Raw genomic sequence first — 12,834 nt, forward strand, 5'->3', positions numbered from 1 at the left:
GCTGGATGCCCTGACGGCTGAAGCTGCACCGTGCACCCGGCACAGGCAGCACAAACGGTTGCCCACTGCTGGAGGGAAATACCAGGCAAGAGACTTGGCAAGCCGGGGGTTTCAGAAGAGAAGGGCCTGGACCCCTCTTGACCTGGGGACATGGGATTTTTGGTAGGGCTATTACAATCACAGAGCTTATAAAATGTATTTGGAAAGGCTTTTGTGTTGGTTTTGGGATAGCATACGAAGGCCCCAGGAATCCTCTCTGAGGCCTTAAATCTGTGGCCAAACTCCAGCAAAAACCATATGTTAGTCATATTACCACCTTTTTCTTTTCCCTGTTCTTGCTCCATTTTAAAGGACCACGCCCTGCGCAGTAAACCAAAGACAGCCTCAGGGCAAGAGAGGCTCATATACCACTTCTCTTATCTGGAGAAATCCTGTGCTAATGATGTGAATAATCCCAAGTCTGCTTTCTGTCATTTACTGACTGTGACCTGCTTGTTTTCACCTTTACAAGGGGAACAGCACCGTATGGTTTCTGTGGTTTTGTACGCGAAGTGCTCGGCTTTACGTGCTCCCTCAGACCGAATTCTTTCTGGAAGGAGGCGAGCCCCAGGCAGGCTGTCCCAGTGCTCAGCAGCGTAAGACCACGATGCTCCTGTGTGCAGCTCCCTGGCTGGGGGCACCAGCAGCAGCTCTGGACCTGCAGATGGAATGGGTGGAGGAGGACAGGGACAATTGGGCCCCTGCCACCCCGCTCCCACCACCACTTGCCCCCGCAGCTGCTCTGTGGCCACTGCTCGCTGGCACCAGCCTTGGCTCCTCGCAGCGCTCCACCCACAGCTCCAGTGCTAGCACCCAATTTAGCTTTGGTTCTAATAAAAAGTGAAAGTTAAAAGCAGCACAAGCAGCAGATAAAGCACTATTAAAAACTGCCTGGGATCAGGCCAGGGATGGAGTCCAAGGCAGGGGGAGGAGCAAAGGCAACTGCAAGCCGACGGCTATTTCACGGGATTGGATAATTAAGAAAAACAACATATTTTCCATCTTTTTTTTTTTCTTTTTTTTTTTTTTTTTACCCCTTACTTAACTGAGACAATAAAACACACACAAGTAAGTACCAGCAGACTGTACTTCAACCTAGCTGTAAATATTTCCAGCTGAGGACATCCCTACTTCAGTGAGGAGCCTGAGTGAGAAGGCAGTGATTAACACATCCTCAAAGGATCAAACTCCACCTTAAAAACACATCAAATGCCTGGCTAATTTATCATGCCACATAGTTCAGTTTTATGTGACATCTACCTAAACCCACACTTCTGCTCCCTCATCAATATTACACTTGAATGAACAATAGCTAAAACATGCTGGGTTTGGATTAACAATGGTGAAAATAAGTGCATATGCTGACAATACGCTAAGAAAAAACATGTGAGGACTGGTGCTCTTGTTTAAAGCCACTTCAGTAGAGAACCAGATATACTCAGGGTAAAGAGTCTTTGTAGAGAGCTTGTGTAGTTTTTGCACCGTGAGCACTGGGTTGAACCAGATGAACAGAGTTTTCTCCAGCTCACATTATTTAATGATTCTATAAATATTATAATGTTATCTGCAGTATGAAGGAATACAAGTGAGAAGAAAATCAAAGATTTAAGGGAGGTTAGGTTTACTCAGGAATATCTAGCCCTTCATTTCTTTGGAGAAACAGACAGACATTGCACAAATGTGCTGTTCATTACTGTGATAATATTGCAAGTGCTTTCTGGTACAACACTGGAGGCCAACCCCTGTAAGCGCACAGCTGAGAGCTCACTGGCTGCACAGCCAGAGCAGCTTACCTCCTCTTCCTCAGTTTCTCCTTCTTTTGGGGAGGCTGATTTTGATTTAAAATATAGCATTATCATCTAACTTGGGAAAAAAATAAACATGCCAGGACACCTTTTTTTTTTTTTAAGCTATTTTTATCTTAAAATGAAGAGGGAAATTTAAAAAATGATTCATTATGAAGCCAGGAGATATTGCTTAGTAGATGCCCCACCACTTCCAAGCATCTTTAAAAAATAAACAAAAAACATTCTTCAAGACTGCTTCATGCCCAGTTTGACACCTACAGATCTCATTGTTCGGAAGAAGCTATCACAACCAATACAGTATTAAGGCGGTTGCTGTGCTCCCGGGCTGTGGACATCAAACCTCCTGGGTATTTGGCAGGCAGGAGGAAGCTGAAAGACAAAAGGAACAGCCCACAGGGCCCTGAGGACAAGGGCTGGAACAGTTCCTGAAAGCAGGGGAGGACAACTTGCAGGGTCTCAAGAGGCCCAGAACTAGCAAGCAATCTGCAGGGTGACAAACTAAGTGTCTGACAGAGACGACGGTCCAGACCAGAGAAGATGAAACAAGAAATAATGAAGCACATTTAGAGGTTTTTCAAAGCAAACATGGAAAACAGTGAGCAAAAACTATGAAGGGTGGCCTAATTTAGGGAATTGTTAAATAGGGACATCTCCTTAGCATAAACTGGAAAACTTTCTAAATGAGAGCTTTGCCTGAAAAATACTGACTTTAAAATTCATGTGCCAGTGGGTGTTCAAACATTCATCCTTTAACTTGCACATCTAATAACACTTTTAGAACATTTCAAACAGTCTAGATTAATAGATGAGCATATAATACCAGCTTACAAAAATATTAAGATTCATAAAATGATTCCTTTAAGTACCGTATAAAAGGAACATGTCAATGAACATGCTTCTTTGCAAATAGTGCACAGTGCGTTATTTCTGTGCAATCCATAAAAACACAAGTACAGACACCGAGGTTTCTGGATCTCTTGTAAGTTTAACAGTAGCTAGGAGCTCTCAGATCTCAAGCTATAATAAATATTGTATCCTACAGGAGCCCATCGGGAATCTCAGCTCATGTGTTGTTCCACAGAAGATTGTGGTGTCAGATATGATTAGAATCAACACTTTCCACTTATTCTGAGCTTTAAAGCTATCTATGCAAAACATTAACAACAACTGCTAATGAAGGACAATAAAAGGGTACACAAGACAATCTTATATTCAGAATGAGCTCCTGATATGCAGAACACTGCTGTGAGTTACGGACTTTTTCCCCACAGATAAACAGGAGACATTTATATGCTTGGAACAGACCATGCCCTAGCACACTGCTATTTTTCAGCTGACAAGCCATTATGTGAACTGAAGGTGGCTTTCCCAGCTGGAAGTTAGTATGTAACACTTAAGCAATAAGACACTCCACTGTCTGCATTAATGGACCACTGGTACACGCGTCAAGTGGGTTGTGTGACATGAGAACAACTGTCTGAGCAACCGGGGGCTGCACCAATGACCATTAACGTATTCCCTGGAGCCCTCCCTGTGACTAACCTCCGTATCTGAAGAAAAATCTCATTATCTGGTATTTTGATATTACGTTGCTGAGGTCACGGTTATGCTGTCACCTAGCTATGATGTCAATGTGGAAACTGCTGCTGTTATTGTTTGGCAGAATCCTGTGGGTTACCAAAAACCACATTAGCAAGATGAAGAAGGTGAGCAACGATTGTGAGCACCTTGAGTAATTTACATTGCTTACAGTCAGATTGAACCTAACACAAAAATGTCTAGAAATTGCTGGATTTTGATTTTCACTTGTGTCTGTGAAATTAACTTGAATGTAATGCCTTTTTCTTCTCTCTCTCTCTTTTTTTTTTTTTTTTTTTTAAGCTAATGGGCACAGACACGTCAAAGAACAACCACCTGAGAAAAGCTGAATTCCTTCAACTACTACCAGCTTCCTCAGCTAAACCAGGGGCAAACTGGGATGAGGAAGAAGTCCCCTCTGTCACCTGCAGGGTGCTGGGCTTGAGAGCCCCACATGACCACATTCTGTTAACTCCAGAGCTGACAGGCTAACCCAGCTACCACCATTATAGGGAGGCAAAAATAAATCACTGCAGATTGATTCTGCTGCTGTTCTGTCACTGACCCATGCACTTCCTCTTCAGCATACTTCTCCTGCCTCCAGAAAACACCCACCAGTGTTTCAAGACATTAATGCTACTCCATGTTTCCCTGCAGCTGAGTCTTTTCCCAAGCCAGGCAATGATCCAGCACCAAGTGCCCAGCCAGTAGTGTCAGGTCATTTTAGTTTCTCTTCACATCTTTGTAGTCTATAGGGCATAGCTGTTTCGAGATGTAATCATGTATACTGCATTGGCATCTCAGAGCCTGCTGAAGTCATTTCTGTCTTCAGGCCCTCTTCAGAAATCATCAGATAACATTTTCTCAAATTAGATAAACTAGTTCAAGTTGAGAAAACTCTAGGTACCAGAATTTTGTACTGTGTGGCTCACAAACACACACACGAGCAATTATTTAGTTAGACACACAAGTAAGATGGAGGGAGCACATGCAAGTGTGCGATAACTCATCACTAAAAAAACAGCTGAGTATATCCCACACGTTATCATTAGCCCGGAAATACTACCAAAAACATTTTTCAAATAAGTAACGTAATAAGTGTTTTAAATAGGTATATTAATGGAATTTGCTTGGAAGTTGTTACAGGAAAGAATCACAACTTCAACTCGTTTAAATTTAAACTGACAGAAGGTAGAAGTAGAAAACACCAGGGCTGGGTATGTCTTTTTGCCGTCACCAAGCAGGTGATGCCCTCTAAGAGCAGTTTGTTATCCGACCATTATTAAAACCCTGGCTGCTGTGAAGAATAGACCGAGGGCCAAATCTCTTCCTTGGCTTCAAAGCTCGGCATTATACTCAGAGGATCGGAGTGCAATCGCTATCTGCAACAACAAACTACCTTTATGCCGTCCAGGTAATTACAGGTTCAGGTCAAGGACTCCAGACCGTATTGATTACATCTCTCCGCGGGAGCACCCTGCAGCCCCGGCCGGCTCCACTCAAGCAGGGCAGCTCAGGTATCCGTGACGCCAGGACTCCTCGGGCCCTACCAGCGCCCGTAACGGGAAACCAGCGAGCGCTCAGGCCTGTCAGTTATTGCCTGTGGCAGTAAGGACAGCCTGGGAATTCATAATGTTGGTGACTTCATCTGCCAGCTGCATTCACACATCTTTACTACCTGAATAACTGATCTCCGCTACTCCGAGGCAGCACTTTCTGGTGTACAGCATTTGGGAATAAATATTTGATCGCACGTACAACAGAAAAGAGCTCAGATGGTTTAAGGTGTGACAGCAGAAGTGTTTATTAAATTCCGAGTGAGAGCATTGCTGGACAGTAAGAATTTGTCCCATGGTCCCTATCTCACAGGTGTGGTGATGAACAATAAAAGATCCTTTACAGGCAGAGGGAAGGGAGGTGAGGCAACCTCCCACCCCCACAAAACCCAAGCCCCAAGTCAGTTCTTCTGTTCATTAAACCCTCTGCAGGCACCAAGCTACCCATCCATGGCCAGCCAGTCACAAAGAAAAGAAAAGGGAAGTACTAAATTACAAGCCAACTTTAAGAGGGCATTGATTGAGGTAACCAGAAGAGAGCTCAGTATTGTCAATGCTTCATGCAACAGCAATAAACAATCTTCATTAAAAAATGATGCGTGCATCCCTAAGAAGCACAGCGCGTTCCAGGTTTAAGAAAACATAAAACGTTCCCCTTGCCCCATGCACAATCCAAAGAAAAACCACTCAGGATCTTTTTCTTCTACAATTTCATTCATTGAAAGTTTTCTTGCCCTAACTTCTGTATTTGTGCAAATCAAGACAGAAACAGAGAACTCACTCTGAGTAGGGAAGGAAAAGGTTGATGCAGAGGAGCCATCAGACAGCTGCTTCTTTGTCAATGTTTTTCTACTCAGCTGACAATGCAACCAAATCATTACTTGACTGAGGAGTAACTACCAAAAACCTCTTTGCATGAGGGAATAAGCAGGGTATTTCATAACCACACACGGGTGTGCACGGTTTTAACAAAGCAGGGCTGCATTTACAGGTATGACTGGGCATACCTGAATCCTTTAACACATCTGTTGCAGTTTAAGGGAAATGTTTGCCCTAAAAACTCTGTGCAATTGTGTGACCAGATTTAGGATTTTGTTGCAGGTCCTGATCACCCTTTCTCTAGCAGTTTTCTATTTCTGAAAGTCTAGATTCGTTGTTCTGTGCAGACACCTTAGCCCTCTGCACCCCTTTAATTTCTCCATTATTTATTATTAGCAGGGTTCTATCCGTTCTGATTTTTCTGGTGTATGTTACACGCATTATTCCCCTATAGGTTATAGTGTAAAACTCAGAAAAGTGCCTCATTCATCACTGGTAATATTCAATTACATGTCTAGGCAATGCTTCTGCTTTCTAGATTAGTTTCCATTATTTTTTAGATACCCTCAATATCCAAAAATTTATCTAATTGTAGTCACACCAAGGAAAGGAACAGCATTCCATACATACAGGTAATGTAAGGTTTTTAAGTCATGCCTGTAGAATACTCATCTGAAATAGAGCCAGGTCATTCTGAAATACACATTTTGTGTTGCCGTACTGATTTCTCTCTCAGGGTTCATTGGTTTAGTTGCATAAAGAGTGTGACCTTCAGCTGCAGCATCTCTTGCAGATAGGGCACTTAAAAGGTTTCTCTTGCACCTGTTGTCTAATGAAGTCTTAAATGCAACCTGACTGAAAGCCTCTCCCATCTAGCCAGCTGTCTGCAGCCACAAAATTTCTATCTGTGATCTCTGTATTCCTACCTCACCTTTGTTAAACCTGATGCAATACACCAATAGCCTCAGCATATCTTCAGCAAGGATGGAAACAGACACACGAGTGCACATGCCTGCTTACCATACACATTAAGCATTTATTTGCTATGCAGACAAGTCTTTCTTTTGGTGTATATTAAAGCTTCCTGCGTTATAATGCTTTAAACCCAATGTTGTCCCTTTAACATTTCTTACTGTGAATCTGGAGCAGCATCTGGAATTACAGTTAATTTAATCCTTGAGGGTACATTCTCTCTATGATGCGTATGACTGAAGTGTGTGCATTGAAGAACAAATGTCCAGTAACTTTAGGTGACTACATTTTTGCAAACTTTTCTTAAAGATTTAATTAAAAAAAACAAAAAACACACAGGGAAGATTATCTTAGAAGAATTGTAAGTACGATTTAGATAATTATATTGAAATCTACTGTTTTTTTTCTGATGTATCCATGTAATCTTTATAGATGAGTGCCATTACCCTGAAAATGCTATTGCAAATTGTCATGATAGACAGAAGTATTTGAGTTCTTCACTTTTTTTAAAATGGAGGTTTTTTCAAATGACCTTGTGAGAGTATATTGTTGTTAGTATGCCACACTTTTATGGACACATCTAAAATCACATTTGAAAAAATGTACAAATATCTTATTAAATGCAACGACAGAGTTGTCACCAACGGGGGAGAAGGAAGGAAGCTATAAAGAATGGCAGAAGAATAATTAAAGATGATAAACATGTACTTGAAATCTTTTGGTAGGAAGAACAAGTGATGGAGTTAGATAAGGAGAGGCGCCACGCTGGTTCTATCTCTAAGCAACAGGCAATCAAACAGCCAGATAAGCATCTTCATAAAGTGCAACAGACTCAAATGCATGGGTCATAACTGAAGAATCACTTCCTGGTTCAGCTTAGGTAGTAAAAATTTATGACCTACTTAAAAAAAAAAAATCCTTCCAACCTAAAAACGTATTTTGCAATAAATTTGTTTTCCATAAAGAATGCAAGCCACTTAGGGCATGCCTTGGTAATAGCAGGAAATGAGAATATTTACAGTAGTGAGCTATAATATAAAATATGCAATGTTGCACATGAACATTTAAAATAAACCTTTCCATGCACAGCTGAGCTTAATGTAGTTTTCCACACATCTCAAAGGTAGGAAGAAAAGAAAGCAATCTAATGTGCTCTTCTTTCTGTTGTTGGGCTCTGTTACAAGAATCACATAAAATTTCAAAAAACACTGCACATTTTTTCTTGCGTCTCTTCTACTCCGTAGCAGAATTCACGTGCCTGTACCATCTCACATAACCTGGCATGTCTATCCTTAACACAGACCAATGCTTTCTGCATGGGAAAGGACTAAGAACCAGGCAATATGAAAACTGCAAATAGATGCTAAAGTCCCTGAATCAAAAATCAATTCAAATCCAAACTGCCTGGCAGTGAAGTTAAATAAAATACTGCTATCAGCATGTCTCTAACAAAATCCATGTATTGTTTATAAGAAACTTATGAGGTGTTACAATAAAATTGAGTCACTGCTGTACAGTAAATATATTTTTAGTGTCATAACAATGTATACAATTGACTTTGGCAATTTTAATACGGACACACATGTTAAATGCATTACCAATAGAGCTTCATCACATTCATATGAGCCATTTCACTTTAAGGCCCCATCTATACTATACGAAGGGTTGTTTAGCATAGAAGAGGTATGGTCCTATGTGGTTTATTGCTTCTAGTGTCGTTGGAGCAAAACAGTTTCAGAACACAGCACAGTTACAGAACAGTTGTATACCACAATTAATATGTATCCCTGCTACAGGGAACTGTACTGCTCCATTCACACTCAAGGAAAAAAATACAAAGAATCCCCCACCCTGATAACCCAGATGTCTCTATCTGTATCAGCTGGCACAGTCACACTGATAGCGAAGAACAACTATGCCATTAATCAGTCTGAATCTGAAGTGTCAGATACACAGACAGAAGCACTCCTGTGATTCCAGCTTGTAACTTCTAGGGGTAATAGACAGGGATGAACTAGTCCAAAAAAAAATCATAACTGATGCATTTATAATTTCTTATATGTCAAATAATTATTTTCAAAATTATATTCACATATACTAAAACAAATACAATTCCCTTTAAGTAACCAGCATCAGATGTCTGTCTAAGCTCAATGTGAATTAATTTAGCAAGTTTTAAATATTTGAAAATGGAATTTAGAATGACAATCCTCAATACCCAAAGTAAATGTAGTTATTACTGAACTCAGATATAAACAGACCTGAGAAGTATCCTCTAATACCCAAATAAATTAATTTGGCAAACAATATAGTATCTTGGACTCAGAATTTATAACTATAGCAAACAGAGTCTGGAACAGGAGCTTTTATTTTAACTCTCTTTAAAACAACCTTCAGAAATCACTTTCTGTATGTGTTACAGTCTCCTTTTACAGTTTAACCTCAATCCAATCAGCAGTCTCCAGGGATTTTCAAATCACTAAAGATTAAAATCCTCTCTGACTTGACTGTTTGACTAATGCTGTGTGTTTAATAATTCTACTTGTGAGAGATTTTATTTGACAAAATCCTGCTGTGTGGAACCTTCAGACGCTATACAGCTGTACTAAAATATAAAGCTCTGCTGTCTTTGGTTCTTTATATAGACTATACCCCAGCACTGAGAAAAAAAGAAGAAAACTTTATAGTACATATATTACTATGTTGATATTAACGTAACCACTGTAGTATTAAATTTACACACACTCTTTTAGAGCAGAGTAGTGAAAATGCGACTGTTACACAAACATTAGTTAAACTACCCTGTTGTCTTGACTGTTCACAGAAATCAATTACATTTATGATTACATTTCAATGAAAGGTATTTTGTAAATGGGACAGAATTGTAATATTCTATGCTTTAGGCACTCATTAATAAAAGCATTTCAGTGTTAGTATTTGCAAGTGTTTTGCTTTTTAGCTTACACATTTCTTAGCATTCCACAGCTTATGTTAAACTTCATGTAAATATTGTGTTTATATTTTATGACAATGCTGTGACTTCAAATTTGAGTGGTAAGAGAAAAAAGGCATCATTATTTTAGCCTTCAGTATATATTTGTGTAAGACAGCACTTACTCTACAGCACAGCTGAAAATAATGATAACCTTTTAAGTATATAGCATTAATTAGTAAACATGCTACCAGACAAAAAAAGACAAGATTGATGAATGCCTCGAATATCAAAGAAAACAGAAAAATAAGCGTGTTTCTACCTGAGGTAGCATCAATCACTGTTGAAACTCCTCTGCGATCAGAAACCGGACGTGATGACCCCGGCATGCTAACAGGTTCTGAACGAACTGGCTGAATCCTAAATGATAAGTTACAGTTACCACCTGGGTCAAAATTGTTGCTCAGGAGGGCTACAATCAAATCACAAACCTGAAACAGCCAACCAATTAAGCAACTACTTATTTTGAAATCTGCCAATAGTTAAAAATTTTCCTTCACTTTGTGGCGCCAAGGTATGGATAATCCATCTACAGACAGATCAAGACCATGCACAATGTGAATATCCCTAAATTATGTCTCAGATGTGAGTACCACCTCCTCCCCCTAATAAATCCACCCTATCCAAACTGCCTAAAATTCCTCCTGAACAGCAGCAATTTCTTTACCAGTTTAGGAGAAGAGGTACATCTGTAAATGCCTACTACTTCTGTTGTGCATGTATATATATGTATTCATGTATATACATATATATTCATTTTTTTATTTTCTGCTTTCTGTTAATGTATGCATATGGATAACATACAAATATCATTTAATAACATATTTTACATTTATATTCTTACTTGCAGGAGCAATCATATGCAAGGAGAAATCACATTTTAAAAGCATGTATTTTCAGCCCAAGGCCAACCTGCTTGCTTTTAATGGGACTGGTCATTGGTTGATGTTATTAAATCTTGAGAGCTACTGGACAGGGCACAGAAACAAATGGTGCATAAAGTAGTTCTACAAAATTGCTTGCTATCCATAACTTTAAATCCACATTTAGCCCCACTCTGCTAGGCCTCCCCTTCCCAATTCCAAATCAGCCAATGTCAAAAAACAGATGAATTAAATACGTGAAAAAGGAGGGAAAAAGAAGGAAGCAATGAAAAGGAAAAAATAAAAATAAAAAACAAAGGGGGAAGGGGAACAATATTCCAGAAGCTCCCTTACTCTTTGAACATACTGACCGCTTCATGGCACAACGCTCCTACTCATGACTGAGAGAATTATTTTTTTAAGTAATGCAGAATTGTAGAAGCTAAGACAACAGTGAGCAAGGCCACCTTTCAAGGCCACCTACAATGAAAGAACAGACTTTTTACTATCTTTCATTGTAATTTACACAGGAAGAGGTGGCAAAATGGAATCTAAGCTGTTTAGCCTGGATGAATTTTTATTGTTGTTGAGTCATACGCTTTTCTTAGACTTTCATCTGGACAAGCTTGGTGAAAACTATTACAGGTTCCACACAGATGGCCTCATTTAAGCATAAGGTAAGGTACTCACACAACAAATGTGAAACAGCTCAGAAATTCATCTTATTCTTACCTGAGACTATTGAGATCAAGATCATCTGTATCGAAGTCCAGAAGAGGCTGTGGGGTGTCACTGGGACCATGCGACTGCAGCACTGACGAACTGGATGAAATGACAGTGGTTTGGCCAGAGGGATGAATTGTTTTGAACTGGAACTGTGGGCCCATCCACAGGCGCCGATGAGGCCCGGTGTGAGTCACTATTTCAACCTGTGGGAATATGGGAAACGGTCAACACAAAACTGCAACCTAATACACTGAGTGGTTCTTTCAGTGCACTGAAGCCCCAGAATCTTGTTGTTCTCAAGCAAAAGAGCATTTTGTGCCATCAGTTCAGGGAAAAACTGAATTTCAGAACATCTTTGTTAGAGAAAGGATGCTGTAGCCAAAGCCAAGAGCTTCTTGAAGAGCTGTGAAAGCTCTTGAACCATCAGCTTTAGGACACTGCACCCAGTTCTGAAAACTGCTCAAGAGGCTGTCAGTCCATCCTGGCCACCTTCATCTGGTCCTGTTCATTCCTCCCTCTGCCATGACAAAATACATGCTGTAACTCAACTGCTAAACGTCTCCTGCTGTGGCAGCAAATAGGGGGTCACAGTTCTGCCTGCACCTACCTGAAGCGGACAGAGGAACTGCAAGTTAATTTTCCCCAAATTTTCTTGTCAGTACCTTCAATCCTGACTGGGACACGGGATACACTTTTTAAAAGCAAGCTGTTACAGCTATGTTCCGGCTGCTCTCTAAAAGTTCACACATTAAACAGCACCGCTTCACATGTATGTAGTGCGAACTGTATTTCAAATCAAAGCTTGTAATTATTGTTGGCATATCCGAGGAAACTGCTGGCAGAGACCATCTTGCTGGAAAGCAACAAGATTTGTAACAGAGAGCAATGCGAAGTGCACCGTGAGACACTGAGCACCTCGGGTCACATTCATTACTATGCTGATGGCAGGCAAGCATGGATGTGCAACACGGAGCTTAGGAGGGGTGACACACTGATTTAACTGAAATTCTGACAATTAAAACAAAGCTAAGGGTGTTTGCTTGCCATGAATAACCACACGTACTTTATATTATAGGTGCATATGAGATACATATCTGTGGGCATGTTTACGTGTGGATATACACACAAACACAGACAGAAGTGTCACAGTTCTGTGCCTACTTCCAAAAGGCACAGAGAATACAGAGGGTGTATTTAAGAAACAATAAATTCAAATACTAAGATTTTCCTTTAGGTATTGACTCTCAATGAGACTAGATATAAACTTGAGAAAATAAGTTACATTTCAGTAAATGCGTCCAAAATGTTTTTGAAAAATGTCTTTTTATGGTGATAGCTCTATACCTCATGAGTACCGACTTTTACAGACTGAAATATGTCAACTCTGGGAATACAAACAACCATGGGAATTTAAGAATGTAACATTTTCAGCAATGTACATGATCAGGATTGAGCCTTGTAAATAGAAGAGCAAACAACGT

General features: G+C 40.2%; 1 protein-coding gene across 7 annotated transcripts in view; it reads right to left on the bottom strand.

Annotated features, from left to right (window-relative positions):
* Positions 1-12,834, bottom strand: part of BCAS3 (BCAS3 microtubule associated cell migration factor) — a 353,753-nt gene that overhangs the window by 178,316 nt on the left and 162,603 nt on the right. For all 7 annotated transcript variants that reach the window (XM_084299392.1, XM_084299390.1, XM_084299389.1 and 4 more), the window contains 2 exons: positions 11,360-11,556; positions 10,027-10,124 (listed from right to left, as the gene is read on the bottom strand). In XM_084299392.1, the coding sequence (XP_084155518.1) occupies positions 10,027-10,124; positions 11,360-11,556 (295 nt within the window). The remainder of the gene's footprint in view (positions 1-10,026; positions 10,125-11,359; positions 11,557-12,834) is intronic.

This window comes from Netta rufina (assembly GCF_964035555.1).
Source record: "Netta rufina genome assembly, chromosome: 21".
NCBI lineage: Eukaryota > Metazoa > Chordata > Aves > Anseriformes > Anatidae > Netta > Netta rufina.